At 42.5% G+C, this 20,540-nt stretch overlaps 2 protein-coding genes across 5 annotated transcripts in view; both read left to right on the top strand.

Annotated features, from left to right (window-relative positions):
- dpm2 (dolichyl-phosphate mannosyltransferase subunit 2, regulatory) overlaps positions 1–3,200 on the top strand; it is a 195,590-nt gene extending 192,390 nt beyond the window's left edge. For all 3 annotated transcript variants that reach the window (XM_068012171.1, XM_068012169.1, XM_068012170.1), the window contains exons 3-4: positions 825–927; positions 2,505–3,200. In XM_068012171.1, coding sequence (XP_067868272.1) covers positions 825–927; positions 2,505–2,563 — 162 coding nt within the window. In that variant the 3' untranslated portion in view covers positions 2,564–3,200. The remainder of the gene's footprint in view (positions 1–824; positions 928–2,504) is intronic.
- A 6,126-nt stretch (positions 3,201–9,326) lies between these two features.
- Positions 9,327–20,540, top strand: part of pip5kl1 (phosphatidylinositol-4-phosphate 5-kinase-like 1) — a 67,690-nt gene continuing 56,476 nt past the window's right edge. Inside the window, exons 1-2 of one of the 2 annotated variants that reach the window (XM_068012162.1) lie at positions 9,327–9,493; positions 15,075–15,179. The gene's annotated coding sequence lies outside the window, so the exon portion shown is untranslated. Of the gene's footprint in view, positions 9,646–15,074; positions 15,180–20,540 lie in introns of both variants that reach the window. The other variant, XM_068012161.1, reaches the window with a different exon arrangement.

The following is a 20,540-nucleotide window of genomic DNA, read 5'->3' as shown; positions in this document are numbered from 1 at the left end:
TGTACTGCCTGAAAGGGTGATGGAATCGGATTCAATAGGGTCTTCCCTCAAACGGAGATTAGATATAAAATTAAAATGGAAATATTTGCAGAGCCATGGGGGAAGAGGAGGGGAGTGGGACTGATTGGATAGTTCTTTCAAAGAGCCAGCACAGGCACAATAGGCTGAATGGCGCCTCTCTGTGCTGCATGATTTTATATGTGATAGAAAAAACTGGAGTAAAATGTCTGTTTGGCTTATTGTTACCTAAAACAAACCTGGAACAGTAGTACTTTGTGCCTCCGACAATCACTTAGCTGCAGTGTGATACAATTTTTGTGTGTCCTTTTCAGTAAAGCCTGGCTACCCGACCAAACCTGACAACATGTGTCGGGTTCGGGTCGAGTCTATATTCTGTGTCCAGCATTCAGGGTTGGGTTGGGCTGGACTATATTGTTTTGTTTTGTAATTTCTTTTTAATCTACATTTTTACACAGTTTTTTTTCTGTACTAATAACATGTTTGATATTGTTGGGCATGAAAAAAAATTAAAGGACTCTGACCGGGTCGGGTTCGGGTTGGTTGTGGTCAGGTCGGGCCCGGGTCAGGCTTTAATTTTCAGCCTGTGCTGTAGAAATCCCAATCTGGTTTGGCAATTACTTATAGAATAATTATCAATAAACAGTCCCAGTATCAGACACTGGAGTTTAGTCACCCTGATCTGAGAATTTTTAAGCTTGCTGTCCAATCCTGCAGCCTCCTGCTAGAGTAAAGTGGCTTTTCACTCTTAATCCTGCCATAATAGTGAATAAATCTGCTGACCAAAGCAATTCTTGTGTTTGCAGCCATTTGTGGACAGCAGCCATATTCTTCACAGCTATTTCCTGCCACGTGAGTATGCTGTGATCCTGCCTGCTGTTGCTGGCCTGCTCCTGGTTTTATTAGTAGGTGAGTGCACTGACTTCTCTATTGTCTTGTAATCATTTCATCAAAACACTCAACGTGCTTTCTGCTACTCAGATACTGCTCCTGAACCTTTTAGTTGGCTGATTGATGGTGGAAGTTGGTTTTTGTGGGAGGGGAAGAAACTGCACTCCAAATTCTTGTTTTACTCTTAGTCCCAGTTGGCTACTATATAACACTACTTTAGGACAGACCTTCAGATTAATGCTGATTCGCCAAAAGGGGAGATATATATTTCATCTTGATCTGTCCATTCTCTCAATTCCCAGTTTTCCAATTCAGAGGGAGGATTTTGTGGTTGAGAGTTAGGGAAATGCACCAACTGACATTGATTTGTTGATGGTATGAAAATGCTTCCCTTGTTGTCTTTTTAAATTTCTCATCTCCATTTTGTAAGCTTTCTTTTAGTGCCTTTCCTTCTCCCCTCCTCAGTGCCTCTCACCTTCCTCTGCTAAGACAGAAGATATCTAGCCGCCTTCAAGGTCTCTGGCAGTGTTCTGGAGCTCAGAGCCATGAGGCATGCTGGAATTTTTTCCTTATTTTGAAGGCAGGTGATTGCTCCCAACACCACCAGAAAAAAATCCCCCTTTTTTTTTTGGTAAGACAATCATGACAAACCAGCCCAGAACTGAGGGTCCATCTTTCAGACAAGTTGTTAAACCAAGGACACGTCTGCTCCCTCAGGTGGACATAAATGATCTCATGGCACTATTTCAAAGAATAGTGAGAAGGGATGTTATCTTTGGTGTCCTGGCCAGCATGTTTCCCTCAAACAGCACCACAAAAACATTATCTGGTTATTATCACATTGCTGATTGTGTGCAAATTTGGTGTTTCCTGAGTTAACTACAGTGACTACAGTTCAGTAACACTTCATTGGGGCGTAAGTACTTTAGGACATCCTGAGGATATGAAAGATGCTATATAAATTGAAGTCCTTTCTTTCAATGTCTGTTAGAAGCTGGTGAGAGTAGAGTTTGAGTCCATCTGCTATTGGAGAAGGTGATCTTTGTAGCCAGCAGGAAAACACCAGAGCTGTAGAAGGAAATCAAATATAATGAACAGCAGTGAGGGAACTGAGAGGTTAGAACTTATCAGGAAAGATTGAACATGCTGGGGTTCTTTACTCTAGAAAAGAGAAGGTTGAATGGGGTGGTGGGTGTGATGGTGACCTGATAGAAGTTTAAAATTATGGAGGGGTTTGAGTAGACTTGGAGAAAATGTGGGGGAGACCAGAACTAGGGGTCATAAATATAATATGGTCACTAATAAATTCAATAGGGAATTCGGGGGAAACTTCTTTACCCAGAGAGTGGTTAGAATGTGAAACTTGCCACCACAGGGAGTAGTTGAGGTGAGTGGCTTCAATGCATTTAAAGGGAAGCTGGATAAAAGCATGGGGGAGAAAGGAATAGAAGGATATATTGGTGAGATGGAGAGTGTGGGAGGAGCCTGTGTTGAGCATAGACCAGTTGAGTCGAATGGCCTGTTTCCGTGCTGTAAATTCTATGTGGTAATGGTGGATCTGTGTTGACGGTGTCCTGTTCTCTTCTACTCCCCAGGGACATTTATTGCTATAGTAATGTGGAAAACCAGAAAACCTGCAAAGAAAACAGATTAAACAGGATTCAGATGAAAACTGCACATTACCCCAATGTTGACTCATCCAGGTCAGAAAACGGAGGACTTAAATGCAGACAGTGGATTAACAAAATAAACTTCTCTGCTTTGATAACTGTGAGATACCATCACACTGTTGTTTTTTGCCAGTCTGCTGTATTATATCAATACCTCATTCCAGTCTGTAACAGGATTCCATCAGTGCCAGATTTGGACACTGTGCCCCCCTGTGTTAGTCCATAAATACTGTAATTCCACTGTGAAAATTCAACGTTGTGCTTGGTTTGAGAGAAACACATGCATATAAAAGTATCAATTTTATTCTTGAAATGTTTGCATAAAATTAGGACATTGCAATATGCCTGTATATAGGAGAATCTGAATTACTGCCCAACTTAATTGTTGTACATTGAAGAGGCTGACAAAAATAATGTCTCTTATCAAGAGGAGTTAAACTGCCCCAACTATAGTGGAGCTTGAGAAAGCATTGGGGAAAGAGTTTAACATGAGCACTGCATTCACCCTTGTGAAGACCATTTGTCAAAGTTTCTTATCTGTTTTTTTTTAAGTGTGCTGCGAAACTAACACCTTAAAGGTTTACTGCAAGTCTGCAGTACAATAAACACAGCAGCTTCTCACATCTTCAAGTACTTTTGTGAATGTTAGTTATAATGTACGATAGGTGTTGAGGCTACTAGATGCTGAATGCCAGGTACATCCAGCAGCTGCTGAGTTAGATCGCAGGCTGCAAGTCGAATCCTAAATCTCCAAGGGAGAGAGCTTTCAGTTGCACATGTACAGAGTTGCATGCCTGCCTGACAAAGTTTTAATGTTTTCAAAGCATTATTGGGAGTGTCCAGTTCTCTCAGCATTAAAAAGACTCCAGTTGTAAAGAATCCGGGAGAGCACTTGACTTCTGTTTAAATCCAGCATCTCATTGCTCTGGAGTTTTATTTGACATAGTAGTGAGCTTTTAAAAAAAAATCATTCTCATGATGAGAGTGTTGCTGGCAAGGCTGGCATTTATTGCCCATCACTCATTGGCCTTGAGAAGTTGGTGGTGAAACTTCTTGAAGTGCTGCAACCAATGCGGTGGAGATACTCCCACTGTGCTGTTAGGTCGACAGTTCCAGGATTTCGACCCAGCGATGAAGAGGAATAGTGATATATTTCCAAGTCAGGATGCTGTGTGACTTGGAGGGGGACTTAGAGGTGTCTGTGCCTGCCCTTGTCCTTCTAGGTGGCAGAGGTCACGATTTAGGAGGTGCTGTCGAAGAAGCCTTTGCGAGTTGCTGCAGTGCATCCTGTGGATAGTACGCACTGCAGCCACAGTGCACCAGATGATGGAGGAAGTGAATGTTTAAGGTCGTGGATAGACTGCTAATCAAGAGAACTGCTTTATCCTGGATCACGTGTCTCCTTGCTGTGTTCTGCAGTCCAATCAGGGCCTTGCTTTGTAGTTACATAAGTCATCCTTGCGTTACTGCAAAGTGGAAATTGCTTTGCAAGTGGGAGTATAACTGGACCTTCAGTATAACGCAGCCGTGTTTTACAAACAACTTGAATTGTGGGAGAGCTATTCTGGGAATAGATTTGGGTATTTCTTTTTATTGTAAAGCATGATATGTATCATAAATTGACCTGATAGAAACAGACACAAAGGAGTCTTGTTACTCTTACTGCTTAGCAGCATGGAGGAAGAGCCCTGCTGTTACAATACAATGTAAAAAAGGATAAAGCATAACATTGCTTGTAAATAGATTTATGTGATTGACAGGCCTATTAGAAAAGAGCAATAAAATCATTTCAGAGGGAGGGAAGAGGATGTTCTGTCTATTAGAAAATGAGAATTTCCTGACTGGATCACTTTGTCAAGACTCACTGAAACAGTTTAACTGGAAAATGTTCTGCTCGAAAACTGTGGTTTAATTTTGTTACCATTTCTTTTCCTCTGCCTGGAATATTGGTTTATTTGGATCAAAATGGAACATATTGAATTCCAGGAAATGTTGAGGGTTTTCTATATCTGGATGCTGATTGTATCCACCTTGTTAGGACCTTGCCAGTAGCTGGATATTGATTCAATGGCTCCTTTAACCCAAATGTTGACATTTTAAAAAAAAATTCAGCGCTTTTTTTCTGCCTCGCCTTTTCCTATTTCCCTTCTGAAACGTGGATTCTCTGCTTGGAGTTGCCCGATACTTCGGAGCATGCGCCGTTTGATGTACCAGCCTTAACTGGGAGCATCAGCAAGTTATTCTGGCAGAGGGGTGCATCACAATGGAGCCAGACTCTGTCCTTGTTTACCTTTCCCCACACGCCATGACCAACAAGACCATTTCCAGCAGAGGCAGTTGGGTGGCAGTCCAGACTGGAAACACAGGCTCATTTTTATTTTTCTGCCAACCGTACTGCCAACTTGGCTGAGAGAAGTTAACCCAGGCCAGACTTGGGGAACTCCTTGGTTTACCTGACTCGGCTACTCCCTGCGTGATATTTTTAAGTATTTGTTTATTTTGAAGTCTAAATATATTTTCTCTCTGGAAATTGAACGTGTGGGTATTGCAGCAAAGTGTTACATGTTTACTGTAATTGTGGAAAGTGTTACTACCTGTTGTGGTTGAAACTGTTTTATTTACTTCAGTTATAGCATGCTGCAGGTGGTCCGGTTGGGATCAGAGAATGTTGTGGAAATTTATAATTAGGAACATTAGTTAATTATAGCTAGGGTTCTATTGTTCCACCTGGATGTGATTGTTTGTTATAAAGTTCTCTGGATGATGTGCTAAGTGACATGGGTGGGCCTGTGACTGCTGGAAAAGCCATACTAGACTGCATAAAATGTCTTATTTTACGTTACGTTACACTTCTATCAAACCTTGGTTAGAGTATGCTACAAGTACCAAGCATAGTTCTGGTCTCCATATTCTAAAAAGGATATAGTGGTGCTGGACAAGGTACAAAGAAGATATACAAGGATGATACCAGAACAGAGATATTACACCTATCTGCAAAGACTGAACAGGCTGGAGCTTTTTTCACTCAGAGGTTGAGGGGTGACCCAATAGAGCTGTTTAAGATTATGATAGGGTAGACTTATGGAAGATGTTTCCAGTTGTGGTGAGACCAAAACTAGGGGCTATCAATACAAGATAGTCACTAATAAATCCAATACGAAATTCAGGAAAAACCCAGAGAGTGGTGAGAATGTGTAACAAGGAGTAGTTGAGGTAAACAGTATAGATGCGTTTAAAGGGACGTTCGATAAACACACAACAGTAAGGAATAGAAGGTTATGCTGAAAGGGCTAGATGAAGAGGGCTGGGTAGAGGCTTGTGTGGAGCAGAAACACCGGCATAGACCAGTTGGGCCAAATGGCTAGCTTCTGTGCTGTACAGTCTATGTACTATCTTCAGCTTGTCAGAGTGCCTATTTTGATCAGGTTTGGCAGTTTAACTGAAGTCACTTTACTCTTTGCAGCCCCATGGTACAAGTCTATCTCTGCAAGTCGCCAATCCATTTCAGGATCACCAATGTAGTAAAGGAAAATCTTTTGTTTTTGAAGTTTATTTTGTCCTTGTTTTTCCAAGTAACTGTTCCAGCCCTGTCTATCCAAGTGTGAAACAATCTCATAAACATGCCTATTTTTCTACCAAAATGTATTTGTCTAATAATGGGAATTCTGGCATTACCACATAAACTGCATTTCTGTTGTAAATCTTGGCCTGAATCAAGATTTGGTGTATTTTGTACGGTTGCACAAAGGACTTAAATTCTGGCATGAATCTCAAGGTATCTTTTGTTGCACAGTGATCCTGGTTTAACACCAACTTGTTTACAACACATCCAAAGTCAGAAGATGATTTGGCATACTGGACTCACTTGGGAATCATAGGTAGGCCCTTAGGTAGTATGATACCAGAACAGAGAGATTACACCCATCAGGAAAAACTGAACAGGCTGGAGCTCGCTCTTCTAGAAAAGAGAAGGCTGAGGGGTGACCCAATCGAGGTTTTTAAGATTCTGAAAATTCTCTGGCATCATTGGCAACGCTGGCATTTATTGCCCATCCCTAGTTGCTCTTGAGAAGGTAGTGATGGCCTTATTCTTGAGCCACTGCAGTCCGTGTGATGAAGGTAATCCCACAGTGCTTTATGTCCAAATGGGGATGGTATGCACGTTGTAATGGAACCTGGGACGTGATAGTCTTCCCATCTGCCCTTGACCTAGGTGGTGGAGGTTGTGGGTTTGGGAATTGCAATGTTTGTGCTGCAAACTGATTCAAACTGGTCAATATTTTTTATACTTGCTGTCCAGAGATCCTAGACAAAGCAACAAGGAGAGGAAGCGCTGACAGTAAATCCCTTCCCATCTACCTATGCCCAGTTTTAGAAAGTAATTTGCTTTTATAAATCATTAAATCAAAAGACTTTTTGTCTGGACTGAGTTTGCGGATTTCACCCAATGACACCACAACTGCCCTGGACCAGAGTCCCTATTTGGGATTAATATCTTGTGATCCTTGCAGGAAACTGCATCCTTGTGATTGACTTAATTCTGGGCACTGATCCACACCCCTCGCTCACATAGCCTGCCTCTAGTGTCCTATGGAGGAATGGCCAGTTGGAGGAGCTGCTGGCCTTGGGCGGGGGGAGGGGGAAATGTGCCCCAATGTGAGTTTTTAAAGGAGAGGAGAGGAAAGAAATTGAAAGGGTGAATGACTCATTACCAATAACTTTTAATTTTGCAGGGAAAATACTGAGATTTCAGGAGCGACTAGAGAAAGAGGTAATATTTCTTAAATTGTCAGTTCTGAAATCCGTTGGGCTATAAATCAAATACTTAAATGGAATACAATCTTTCAAAGCACTAGTGACATCTCCTAGCAACCTTTTGAGGTATGAATATTTAATAATGCTGATACGATTGCAGCTTAGCTTTGTTGGAACACACTGAAGAACTCAAAATGATCAAGAGAGGATATGTTCATCAAGCTTATTGACGTTGAGAAGGATGAAGACCCGTTCTTAAAAGTGATGAACCCAGGAAGGAGATTCCCTCACTCACACTAAGGAGGTTATCCCACTCCCCCTCTTGAAGAGGCAGTTTTTTCTTGCGTTCAATGATAACAGACTCCTTCCCTCACAGAGCAACTGTGCGAATAGTGAGGAGGAGGAGAGTGTGATAAAGGTGCCAAATTTTGTCTCGTGGTTGCCACTGACCATCCATGTTACCCCAGCAATGATTGTTCGGTCCAAAGAGGGAGGAAAACATTCACCACTAGTGACGACAAAGCAAGTGGAAAGATGGTCCTGCATTTGATGAGAGGTTTGGATACAGTTTCTCTTGTGCAGAGCAGTAAGAGGCAAAGAGATATTTTCTTACCTTCAAAGCAACTCCAGAAAATGGATAGTTAGTCACAAAATAAATTTTGGGGGGGTAATCCATATCAGTCATGAAGGATTAAACATTCAAGGATTAAGGATTAAAGTTCAAGACTAGTTTTTTAATTGTAAGATTTTTTTGATGGAACTCTTAATCTGCTCAGAATTACAGTGGATATGACTTTAGTTTGTGCTGTTATCCTCGGCCTGTTTGTGCTATTGTTCTTATCAACCAGATCTTTGCCATCGTAACTTCTTCCAGCTAGCTTGGTGTCTCATTTCCACACACCCCTCTTTCCCCCCCGGCACTATAAAGCACCCCATTACTTTCTATGTTTAAAGGTTCTGTATAAGTGCTGTTTTCTGTTTGTGATTAGCTAGTCATTTCTAAGGATTGTCAATTTTGTAGTTGGAGCGCCTGATATATCGAAGATCTTTGGGTGGGGAGGCGGTGTCAAAAGTGTCCATTGCAATTGGTTGTAGTCGAAGGATTATGAGGCCAAATCAAATGAACATGTCATTGGTAATAGAGTGCAGAGTGGTAAGTCTATAGTAATGTATACACTGAGGGATTAATGGTTACATAGAATTACATCTAATTTACAGCATAGAAGCAGCCCATCCAGTCTATGCTGGTGTTTATGCTCCATACGAACACTCTGCCAACTCACCCTATCACCATATCCTGATCACAGAATTGATACAGTGCAGAAGGAGGCCATTCGGCCCATCGTGTCCGCACTGGCGCTCTGAAACAGCAATTCACTCAGTACCATCTCCCCGCCTTCTCCCATAACCCTGCACATTCTTCCTTTTCATATAACAGTCGAATTCCCTTTTGAATGCTTCAATTGAACCTGCCTCCACCACGTTCTCAGGCAGCGCATTCCAGACCTTCACCACTCGCTGAGTAAAAAAGTTTTTCTTCATGTCACTTTTGCATCTCTTACCAAATACTTTAAATCTGTGCTCTCTCCTTTCTCATGTACTTATCTAGCTTCGCCTTAAATACATCTATGCTATTGCCCTCAACTACTCTCTGCGGTACCGAGTTCCACATTCTAATCACTCTCTGGGTAAAGAAGTATTTCCTGAATTCGCTATTGGATTTATTGGCTCCTAGTCAATATTGTCTTATTGCTCCTAGTTTTGGTCTCTCCATAACTAGAAACATCGTCTGAATGTGTGGTAGAGAAGTGTTGGTGAGTTTGTTTCCCTGACTGTTATTTCTTTATGGGGATTTAGACGGTAATGGTAGCAGTTGTCTTTGGAATATTCCTGAAGTCCAGAGCTCTGATTTTAATTTGGATGCTTCATGGAGCAGGTGTAGTTCCTAGGCATTCTTGCATGACACCAGCTTTCTTCCTTTTTCAGTGACTATTTCCTTTGATCTGGAAGATGAGATCTTTGAGTCTAGAAGCCAGAGATGCTGGAACTCTTGTGTGTTGTAAGAACCTAAAGGTCTCTGTGCATTGTTCAGATGAAATACGAACAGCCAATGGATGGATGCGACACTGTTGTCAGGATTAGAATGGAGACAATTGCAAGTAATGTAAACAAACAGTAACCATTAGATTAAGTCTTCTAAAGAAAATAAAAACTGACCAGACGGCTGTGTAGTCTGCAACCCATCACAAGTTACTCATGATTATACTTTTGGACAGTGATGACGATGAAATGGATTTCCCTGATGGTTTGGGTAAATGCACTATGTAGTACTAAGCCATATGCAGTAGGAAGCTCCCAGATTTAAGTTATCTGACTCAACTAAAGCAATCGGGTGTAACACTTCCCCTCAATGTACCTACCTTCCCAACCAGTCGAACAGAGCGTGACATTCACCGAGAGAATGGTTACTTAGTACCATACTAAAGGCTTGTCTGCACATATGAAACTTATCCACCATGTATTGTCAGGAGATGGATGAATATCCATTGTCTCTAAGCTTCATAGTTAACAGCCAAGAAAGAGGAAGGTTGACTTATCAGAATTATTATGCACTGAGGAGAGAGGGTAGCGGAGTCTGGTCTTTGAGCAGAAGCAAAGGGAACTTTCTCAACTGGCACCCTATTGGGATGCAAGTGAGTATCTGAAGGTGAAGGGGAGAGCAGAAGATTCTTCGCTTATAGAATCTTACAGCAGTGAAGGAGGCCATTCGGCCCATCGTGCCTGTGCCGGCTCTTTGAAAGAGAGTTCCAATTAGTCCTGCTCCCCTGCTCTTTTCCCTTAGCTCTGCAAATTATTCCTTTTTCAAGTATTTATCCAATTCCCTTTTGAATGTTGCTATTGAATCTGTTTCCACCACTCTTTTTCAAACAGTGCATTCGAGCTTGATTTGCTTTTTTGAAAAAGTCTCATCTCCCCTCTTGCTTTGCCACTTATCTAAAATCTGTCCCCCCTGGTTATTGAGTAACTTGTTAGTCCTTAGCACTTCTCTATATGTAAAAGATTCTAAGTAGTGTGCAATTGAAATGTTTTAGTATCACAATGAGTGGCAAAACAGGTTGGAAATCAGCCTTGATATTGCCTGAGAGAGATTTGTTCTATCACCTCTTCACAGTGTAAGGGAATAAGTGTTCTAAGTATAACTATGTCACTGCAAAGCTCCTGCGGAGGGAGGGTAATCATTGCTATCTATATTGTATCCACAAAATCTCAATACACTGAATTCCTTCAAGCAAGAGCTGGGCCTGTCTCTGGCTGCGATGGAGGAGATTACTTCTTGCAAAAGGGTAGCTACAGAATAGAATTATCAGGGCCAGAGTTGACAGGGAGCTTTGATGAAGGTAATGAGGTTGATGTGGTGTACCTGGACTTCCAAAAGGTATTTGATAAAGTGCCACATTACAGGCTTGACAGCAAAGTTAGAGCCCAAGCAATAAGAGGGAAAAAGGAGCAGCATGCATATGAAATTGGCTGAGTGACAGGAAAAAGAGTAGTGGTGAACAGTTGTTTTTTGGACTGGAGGAAGGTATACAGAGGGGTTTCCAGAGGTCATTATTAGGACCTCTGCTTTTCCTGATCTATATTGATGATCTAGGGGGGGTGGGGGTGTAAGTGTGTACAAATCATTGAAGATTTTAGGACAGGTTGAAAAAGGGGTAAATAAAGCCTATGGGACCTGGGCTTTATAAGTAGGGGCATAGAATACAAAAGCAAGGAAGTTATGATAAACCAGTATAAAACACTGGTTCAGCCTTTACTTGAGTATTGTGTCCAGTTCTGGGCACCACACTTTAGGAAGGATGTGAAGGCACAGAAAAGATTCACGAGAATGGTTCCAGGGATGAGGAACTTCAGTTATGTGGATAGATTGGAGAAGCTGGGGCTGCTTAAAAACATGAGTCTGGACATAGTAAATAGGGAGAAACTGTTCCCGTTGGTGGATGGATTGAGAACCAAAGGGCACAAATTTAAGGTGATTGTCAAAAGAAACAGCGGTGACATGAAAAAATGTTTTTAAGGCAGCGAGTGGTTAGGATCGGGAATGTACAGCCTGAGTGTGGTGGAGGCCCATCGTGTCCTTTCAGATTCAATCATGGCTTTCAAAAGAGAATTGGACAATTATCTGATGAGAAAAAATTTGCAGGGCTATGGGGAAAAGGCAGGGGAGTGGAATTAGGTGAGTTTGTTCTTGCAGAGAGCTGGCAAGGACATGACTGGCTGTAACCATAATGATTCCTGGACTGGTTTCAATAACTTGGATGGGTCAGAGAGGAAATTCCCAGATTTTTTTTCCTTCCCAAATTGGCCTGGGTTTTTTGTCTCTCCCAGGAGATCACATGGTTTGGAATAGGGCAGAGAGTGTATATGCAGTGATTCCAAGGGTATAACAAATTGTATGGGACGGGCTGGATGGATCAGAGGGTCTTTTCCTGCCCATCATTGTTTGCAATTTAGCACATGTCCGCTTGTCGAGAGGTGAACAGGAAGAGTCAGGGTAACTGTTGCTCTCAATTACCAGTATAATTAAGAAATTAGTTACTCATACTACACATTAGAGTAAAATAGGAGCATTATGGGGGACCTCAACGTGTTTTCATTGGATTCAGTCTGCACCCCAGCACGTTTCAAAGATGTTATTTTAGTCTTGTGGAATCCACCTTAGTTCGAAATGCAGTTCAAGCAAATAATTCTTGGTGTGACCAAACGCTTGGTGCCTCAGGCTACCAGTCACTTGTGTTTAATCACTGGGCAGCACCATGGGAAGGAACATTCTTTCAGAAGTGAATCATTTGGTTTACTCGCTGTGAATTACATCAAATTTAATAGGACAGAAGCAGGCCATTCAGCCCGACAGGTCACAGCTGGTGTTTATGCTCCACACAAACTTCCTCCCAACCTTACTTCATCTAACCCAATCAACATATCCTTCTATTCCTTTCTCCCTCACGTATTTATCTAGCTTCCCCTTCAATGCATCTATGCTATTCACGTGGAATTATGCAGCTTAGCACTGGGAAGTGTTCCAACAAAAGGAAGAGGAACGTTTTAAAAATAAATTTATGTTCCTTTTGAGCATTCTCATTGGCCAGTAGTAAATGTGGGTATTCTGGTCATGTTACTTTCTAGCAATTCCATTGGTTGCTGCTAAAAACATAAGAACATTGCATGAGAAGTAGGTTGTATGGCCTCTTGAGCCTGCTCTGCCATTCAGTAAGCTGATCTACCGAACTCCATCTACCTGCCCTTCCCCATATAGAAACATAGAAAATAGGGGCAGGAGTAGGCCATTCGGCCCTTCGTGCCTGCTCCGCCATTCAATATGATAATGGCTGATCGTCCAAACTCCGTACCCTGTTCCCGCTTTCTCGCCATATCCCTTGATTCCTTTAACCCTAAGAACTATATTTAACTCTTTCTTGAATATATTTAATGATTTGGTCTCGACTGCTTTCTGTGGTAGAGAATTCCACAGGTTCAGCACTCTGTGGGTAAAGAAATCTCTCCTCATCTCCTAGATGGCTTACCCCTTACTCTTAGATTGTGACCCCTTGTCCTGGACTCCCCACCATCGGGAACTTCCTTCCTGCATCTAGTCTGTCCAGTTCTGTTAGAATTTTGTAGGTTTCTATGAGATCCCCTCTCATTCTTCTAAACTCTAGCGAATACAAGGCTAATCGACTCAATCTCTCTTCATACGTCAGTCCTGCCATGCCCGGAATCAGTCTGGTGAACCTTTGCTGCACTCCCTCCGTAGCAAGAACATCCTTCCTCAGATAAGGAGACCAAAACTGTGCACAATACTCAAGATGTGGTCTCACCAAGGCCTTGTATAATTGCAGCAAGGCATCCTTGTTCCTGTACTCGAATCCTCTCTCAATGAAGGCCAACATACCATTTGCTTTCTTAACTGCCTGCTGCACCTGCATGCTTACCTTCAGCGACTGGTGCACAAGGACACCCAGGTTCGTTGCACCTCCCCCTTTCCCAATCTATTGCCGTTCAGATAATCTGCCTTCCTGGTTTTGCCTCCAAAGTGGTTAAGCTCACATTTATTGACATTGTACTGCATCTGCCATGTATTTGCCCACTCACTCAACTTGTCCAAATCACACTGGAACTTCTCTGCATCCTCCTGACAGCTCACACTCCCACCCAGCTTTGTGTTGTCTGCAAACTTGAATATATTACATTTAATTCCCTCATCTATATCATTAATATATATTGTGAATAGCTGGGGTCCTGGCATTGATCCCTGCGATACCCCACTAGTCACTGCCTGCCACTCGTAAAAAGACCCGTTCATTCCTACTCTTTTGTTTCCTGTCTGCCAGCCAGTTCTCTATCCATGTCAGTACCTTACCCCCAATCCCATGTGCTTTAATTTTGCACGCTAATCTCTTATGTGGGACCTTATGGAAAGCCTTCTGAAAGTCTTTTATATATTTTATATATTTTTTAATATCCCTTGATCCTCTTAGTACCTAAAGATCTATCGACCTCTGTCTTGAATATACTCAATAACCGAGCATCCACAGCCCACCGAGTAGAGAATTTCAAAGATTCACAACTCTTGAGTGAAGAAATTTCTCATCTCACTCCTGAATGGCCGACCCCTTATCTTGTGACTGTGACTCCTAGTTCTAGACTCTGCTTCTAGGAACGTTACATGTTTCAATGAGATCACCTCTCTTTCTAAACTTCAGAGCATACAGGCATATTCTATTCAATTTCTCCTCATAGAGCAGCTCTCTCATCCAGAAATCAATCTAGTAAAACTTGTTGCACCCCCTCCAAGGCAAGTATATCCTTCCTTAGGTAAGGAGATGAAAACTGCACACACTACTCCAGGTGTGATCTCACCAAAGCCCTATACAATCGTAGAAAAGCTTCCTTAATTTTACACTCCAGCCCCCTTGCAATAAAGACCAACATACATTTGTCTTCCTAATTACTTGCTGTATCTGCATATTAACTTTCTGTGATTTGTGTACAAGGACCCTCAAATCCCTCTGCATACCAGCATTTACTAGTCGCTGACCTTTTTTTAAAAAAAAAAATTCATGTGATTGGTTGAATTATTTAATGGTGGCTGGGTCCTAATCCCAACCAAGGCATTCCGGGTTCACCATCTAGAGGAAGGACCTGTTAGTCCCTGGTAGCTGTGCAGTTATTTCCATGGCAACTAACTGCTGCTTCTGGGATGTTGAATGCTGTGATTGGTTCTTGGGAAAATTATGACAAGACACAATTTTGACCGTTATTGGTCTCTGGTTACCATTTAGACACAAGAAAGAAAGAGTGACATTGCGGAGAGTGATTAGAATGTCAAACTCACTATCAGAGGAAGTGATCGAGGTGAATAGCTTAGATATTTTCGACTTGAGAAGAAAGGGAATAGAACGATATACAAAAAGGCTGAGATGAAGCAAGGTGGAATGGGAGGAGACTCTTGTGGAGTATAAACAGCAGCTCAGACTAGTTGGGCTGAATGGCCTATTTCTGAGCTGTGTATTCTTATATAATTTCAACTGATATTTCCTGTTTTTTTTCCCCCCGGTTTACAAGAAATTGCATACGTGCAACTCAACATCTAGAACAAACTAATGCAGCCCCTTTCCACCCATAATAACCTGACAACTCACAAAAATTTAATTTTTGACAGTTCATTTGATTCATTTCCAGTTCTTTGGAAGCCACATTGAACATGGGCACTGAATATCTCCTCATCTTAAAAAGGACCGGATGTTTGCTGAGCTTTACTGAAAACTCTCTGTTTGCCATTTGGGAGTGAGTTATTTTTCTTTATATTTTAAAATAATGCATTACTGGTGGCAGAGAAAAGTTTTTTATTTGTTTTATTTGCTGGATAACAAGCAGAGAATTCAAAGCCTATCTTATTGACCACGAGATCATTCCAGGCAGAAGTACAGGCAACAAAGAATTTGCATTTATATAGTGCCTTTCATGACCTCAGTGCATCCCAAAGCGCTATGCAGACAATGGATTACTGTTAAAGTGCCATGACTGTTGTTTATGTAAGTAAATACTTTGCACCTCTTCACCCTCCTCCAAGCTGGTATTCCTTATTCCTGCCTCATCCCAGTTAACACTGACAATCCAAACCTACGACCCCTATCACCTAGAAGGACAAGGGCAGCTGATGCATGGGAACACCACCACCTGCAAGTTCCCCTACAAGCCACACATCATCCTGACTTGGAACTATATCGGCCAATCCCTCACTGTCGCTGGGTCAAAATCCTGGAACTCCCTCCCTAACAGCACTGTGGGTGTACCTACACCACATGGACTGCAGCAGATGAAGAAGGCAGCTCACCACCACCTTCTCAAGGGCGATTAGGGATGGGCAATAAATGCTGGCTTTGCCAGTGACGTCCACATCCCAAGAACAAATTTTAAATATTCTCATCCCTTCCCCACATTGAAGCACTGCTCCCAACATCTCTCCTCTTCCCCTTTCCCTCAGTATGGCTCTGGATCTCCTGCCTGAACCTTGCTGCTATGATGTAATTCCCATAGTGTACTATGGGTGCAACGTCCTGATATCTCCAAACCTCTCTGCCCAGAGTATACAGCGGCACAAATCACTTGGAGTGGCAGCAACATGGTTCCATTAGAGCCAGAGCTGAGGGTGAAGGGGACTTCGCCAACAAACAGAGTCATAGAATGGCTACAACACAGAAGGAGGCCATTCGGCCCGTCAAGCCTGTGCCGGCTCTCTGCAAGAGCAACGCAGCTCATCCCACTTCCCTGCTCTTTCCCTGTAGTCCTGCAAATTTTTGCCCTTGGTAAGTGCTTATCCAATTTCCTTTCGAAAGCTACGATTGAATCTGCCTCCACCACACTCTCAGGCAGTGATTTCCAGATCCTAACCACTCGCTGTGTAAAAGTGTTTATCCTCATGTGATCGTTAGTCCTGGACCTATAGGATTGGTGCTCAAAACATTGTTGTCAGCCTGTAAAGTGGTTGGTTGGCAGCTGGGAAATTCCCTTCAAAGCTAGGGTCAAACTATAGAATATCAATGGAGAGAGATGAGTTCAACATAGCACAGGAATGGAATAGCAGGCAATGCATTGCTACATATAGTACAATGCGTATGGTAAATGTACTTTTTTATTGTTATCTGGGAGCACTGCTACAGGTGGTCCACTAGTGTTTCATCTGGATGTGTTCAGATGATAGAGGGGGCAATGGTGCCTTTTTTATTAAGCCAACAGTCACTGTTATAATGAATAGCAGCAACTACAACTAGCTGTTGGAAAGCACCTCTAACGTAGAAAAGCCTCCCAAGGACTTTCACAGAGGCACAAATATCAGGCAAAAATGGACACCGTGCCGCAGAAGAAGATACTAGGTGGGGTGACCAAAAGCTTAATCAATGAACTGGGTTTCAAGGTGGTAAAGGCCTACTCGGGTATGCAATTGAAACCCGACCCGGGCCCGATGGAACCACATCCAACCCAAATCCGACCTGGCCCGAGTCCTTTGATATCTTTATTTCCCGCGCTCGACCTGACCCGACTACCAGAATGAAGTTGTTTATATCAAAGAAGTTGTGCTCTACCTTGGATGGAATGGAGACGTTCATTCGCTCACTGCAGACTACTGCGGAGTCCGGATGCGCGTTTCCCGCCTTGACGTTCTGGCTGTTCAAATTTTTAAGCTTGTCCGTCCTTCAGCAAAAGGCAGCACTGTGTCCAACCTGACCTGAGCCCGAATGCCGGACTTGGAAGAGAGACTCGACCCGACTCCAACACGTGTCTTCGGGTCTGGTCGGGTTCGGGTCGGGTCGCCATTCTCTACAAGGTGGTTCTTAAAGGAGGAGAGGCAGAGGGTGAGGTTCAGGGAGGGAATTACAGAGCTTAGGGCCTAGAGCACTGAAGGCATAGCCACCAGTGGTGGGGTGAAGGATGTTGGGAGCACCTAAGAGGCCAGAGTCGAAGGAATGGAAAGTTAGGGAGTGGCTCTAGAGAAGGTTACCAAGCTAGGGAGAGACAAGGTCATGGATTTAAACATGACGATGATCTTTTTAAATTGGGGATGTGAGGGGAACTGGGAGCCAACATAGATCAGCAATTGATGGGTGAGTGGGGCTTGGTGCGGAATAGGATAAGGGCAGCAGAGTTTTGCTGAAGTTTACAGAGTGTGCAGGAAGGGAGGCCGGCTAGGAGAGCAATGGAATTCAGAAAGTATCTCTTTCTTTATCTTAGTGATTCCACTCAGTTCCGATTAACCCTCTGGTTAACCAATACAAATACCTACAAGATTGTAAGATGTGAAATTTATAACAATGGAATTTTTAAAGTAAGATTGCTGACAAGCAGATTAGTGCATCTAAACTGGTTACATCAGCTGTAACAGAAGCAGGAGCACGTCAGATATTTCTTCCACATTTGCTTGCACAGAGTATTTGATTATTCTGATTTCCATGCAGGTGATTTGAATGTCTTAATGTGCCATGGGTAAAAATAAGATAGATCCAGAAGAAACAAGGTATAAAAGGAACATTCTACCTTAGTGCTGCCAGCTTTACGCTCTCCCCTGTATGAAACTAAGGTTGCTTGCTTGTGACTGTTGGTGCACGTAACAGAGCACGGTCTGGAAACAGGTATGAAAGATGTGACGAGAATGGGCAAGGTTTGCATTGCCAGCTGTGTGACCATTTTATAACATGGGGCTTTGCCTGGGCTGGGTTGATAAAGCAGCAAGCTTTCAGAAAGGCTTGTTTAAGGTTTGGCAGAGTTTGAATGTTTAGCAGTAACCTTGGGACAGTGGAAACTATTTCCACTGGGAGGAGGGTCAGAATCCAGAGGATACAGATTTAAGATAATTGGCAAAAGGACCAGAGGGGAGACCGGGAGAATTTTTTTTAACGCTTGTATTGCTGCCTGGAAGGGCAATGGAAGCAGATTCAATAGTTACTTTCAAAAGGGAATTGGACAAATACTTTGAAAAGAAATAACTTGCAGGGCTATGAGGAAAGAGCAGGGGAGTGGGATTAATTGGATGGCTCTACCAAAGCACAGGCACAATGAGCTGCGTGGCTCCTCTTGTGCTGTAAGATTCTATGTTTTGTACCTGACCTCCCAACTACTTGCTATCAACAGTGTCAGGAAACCAGGCAACGTCTAGTTTGGTTTCGAATTCCACTTTGTACCAGAACAAGAGAGCTAGAGCAGGTTGAGTTATCACCACAGACAACATTCTATCCTCCAATGTGACTCATGGTGCTAACTCCCTCAAGTCAGGAAGCTCAAGGCTTTAGACTAAATAGGTTTTTTTCCTGTCAACGTTTGGTGTTTGCATGGGAATAGAGTTGAATCCAGTTTAATTGCCGTTGAATATTTAGATGGGAAAATTTGCCAACCCTCCAGGTTTGCCCTGGAGTCTCCAGGAATTAAAGATTCATCTCCAGGACACTGCTGTGAGCAACAGCCAGGAATAAAATTTTAGAGGCACCAAGGATCATTGTGTGTAGGGCTTTTTGTTTTCATTTTCTTTAATGACTTCTGTTTATTTATGAAAATATTGGAGACGGGAATAAAAGACTGTTTGTCTGGGTGGGGTGGTTGAAGTTGGGAGGTCATGTGATGAGAACTCTGAGGATATGTTAACCAGAGTTGGTAACCTTTGGTTATTAATCCCTGTTTTGTGTTGATGATTTAGTTGAATAACCTACTGTTGCTCACAACAGACACTTGTGTGAGTATTGTCTACTGACAGTATTTTTAATATTGTTGATTGACCTATTTCTGCTCTAATATTTTGAGAAAGGCCACTTTTAAATCCCATCTCCCAGGCAGCTGGATTACCTCTGCTTGCACTTCATCTCGATCATCTTTTAAAATAATCGTGACAATTTATTAGTGCTGCTGCTAATTACATCCAGCTACAGTGAAATTGGACATTCCAAAGTGCTTTGCACCCAACAAAAGTACTTTTGAAGTGTGGTCACTGTTTTAATGTAGGTAGCCGGTGTGTGCACAGCAAGATTTCACACAGCTGTAAGACGAATGACTGGATTAAATGTTGGCACAAAGTTCACAGATGAAGCTTGCGCATATTCTTAAGAGGAAAGTATATTTGTGTTTAGTAAATATTTAAGACCATATCAATGTGGCACAGTACTATGGCTAAGGTAAAGTTATTTCCACTTGTCTGATTGGGTAGTACTCACACCTCTTAAGTCAGATGGTCGAGGGTTGAAGTCCCACTGCAGAGATTTGAGCCCAAAATCCAGGGTGACACTCCCAGTGCTAATACTGAGGGGAGTGCTGCACTGTCGGAGGGGTCGTCTTTTGGATGAAACGTTAAACTGAGGCTTCATCTGCCCTCTCAGGTCGACGTAAAAGATCCCATGGCACTATTTTTGAAGAAAAGCAGAGGAATTCTCCCCCATGTCCTGCCCAGTATTTATCCCTCAACCAACATCACTAAAAACAGATGATCTGGTCATTATCTCATTGCTGTTTGAGGGAGCTTGCTGTGTGCAAATTGGCTGCTGCATTTCCTACATTACAACAATGGCTACACTTCGAAAGTAAAACAAAAGCAAAATACTGTGAATTTTGGAAATCTGAAATAAAAACAGAATATACTGGAAAACGCTCAGCAGGTCAGACATCATCTGTGTACAGAGAAACTGAGTTAACGTTTCAGGTCGACGACCTTTCATTAGAATTGCTTCCAGTAGATTAACTTAAGCTATGTGGAGAGACTAGAGAAGCTGGGATAAAAACATGAAATGCTGGAAATACTCAACAGGTCTGGCAGCATCTGTGGAGAGAGAACCAGAGTTAACGTTTCAGGTCAGTGACCCTTCTTCAGAGCTGAAGCTGGGATTGTTCTCAGAGAAGGGAAGGTTAAGGGGAGATTTAATAGAGGTGTTCAATATCGTGAATAGTTTTGATAGAGTAGATAGGGAGAAACTGTTTCCAGTGGCAAAAGGGTCGGGAATCAGAGATTACAGAAATAAGGCAATTTGCAAAAGAACTAGAGGGGAGATGAGAATTTGTTTTACACAGCCAGTTGTTGTGATCTGGAATGCATTGCCCGAAAGGGCGGTGGAAGCAGATTCAATAGTAACTTTCAAAAGAGAATTGGATAAATACTTGAGGAAATCTTCC

This window comes from Heterodontus francisci, chromosome 32, assembly GCF_036365525.1.
Source record: "Heterodontus francisci isolate sHetFra1 chromosome 32, sHetFra1.hap1, whole genome shotgun sequence".
Classification (NCBI taxonomy): Eukaryota; Metazoa; Chordata; class Chondrichthyes; order Heterodontiformes; family Heterodontidae; genus Heterodontus; species Heterodontus francisci.
The sequence above is the reverse complement of the archived record's forward strand: the minus strand, read 5'-3'. Positions and strand labels throughout refer to the sequence as shown.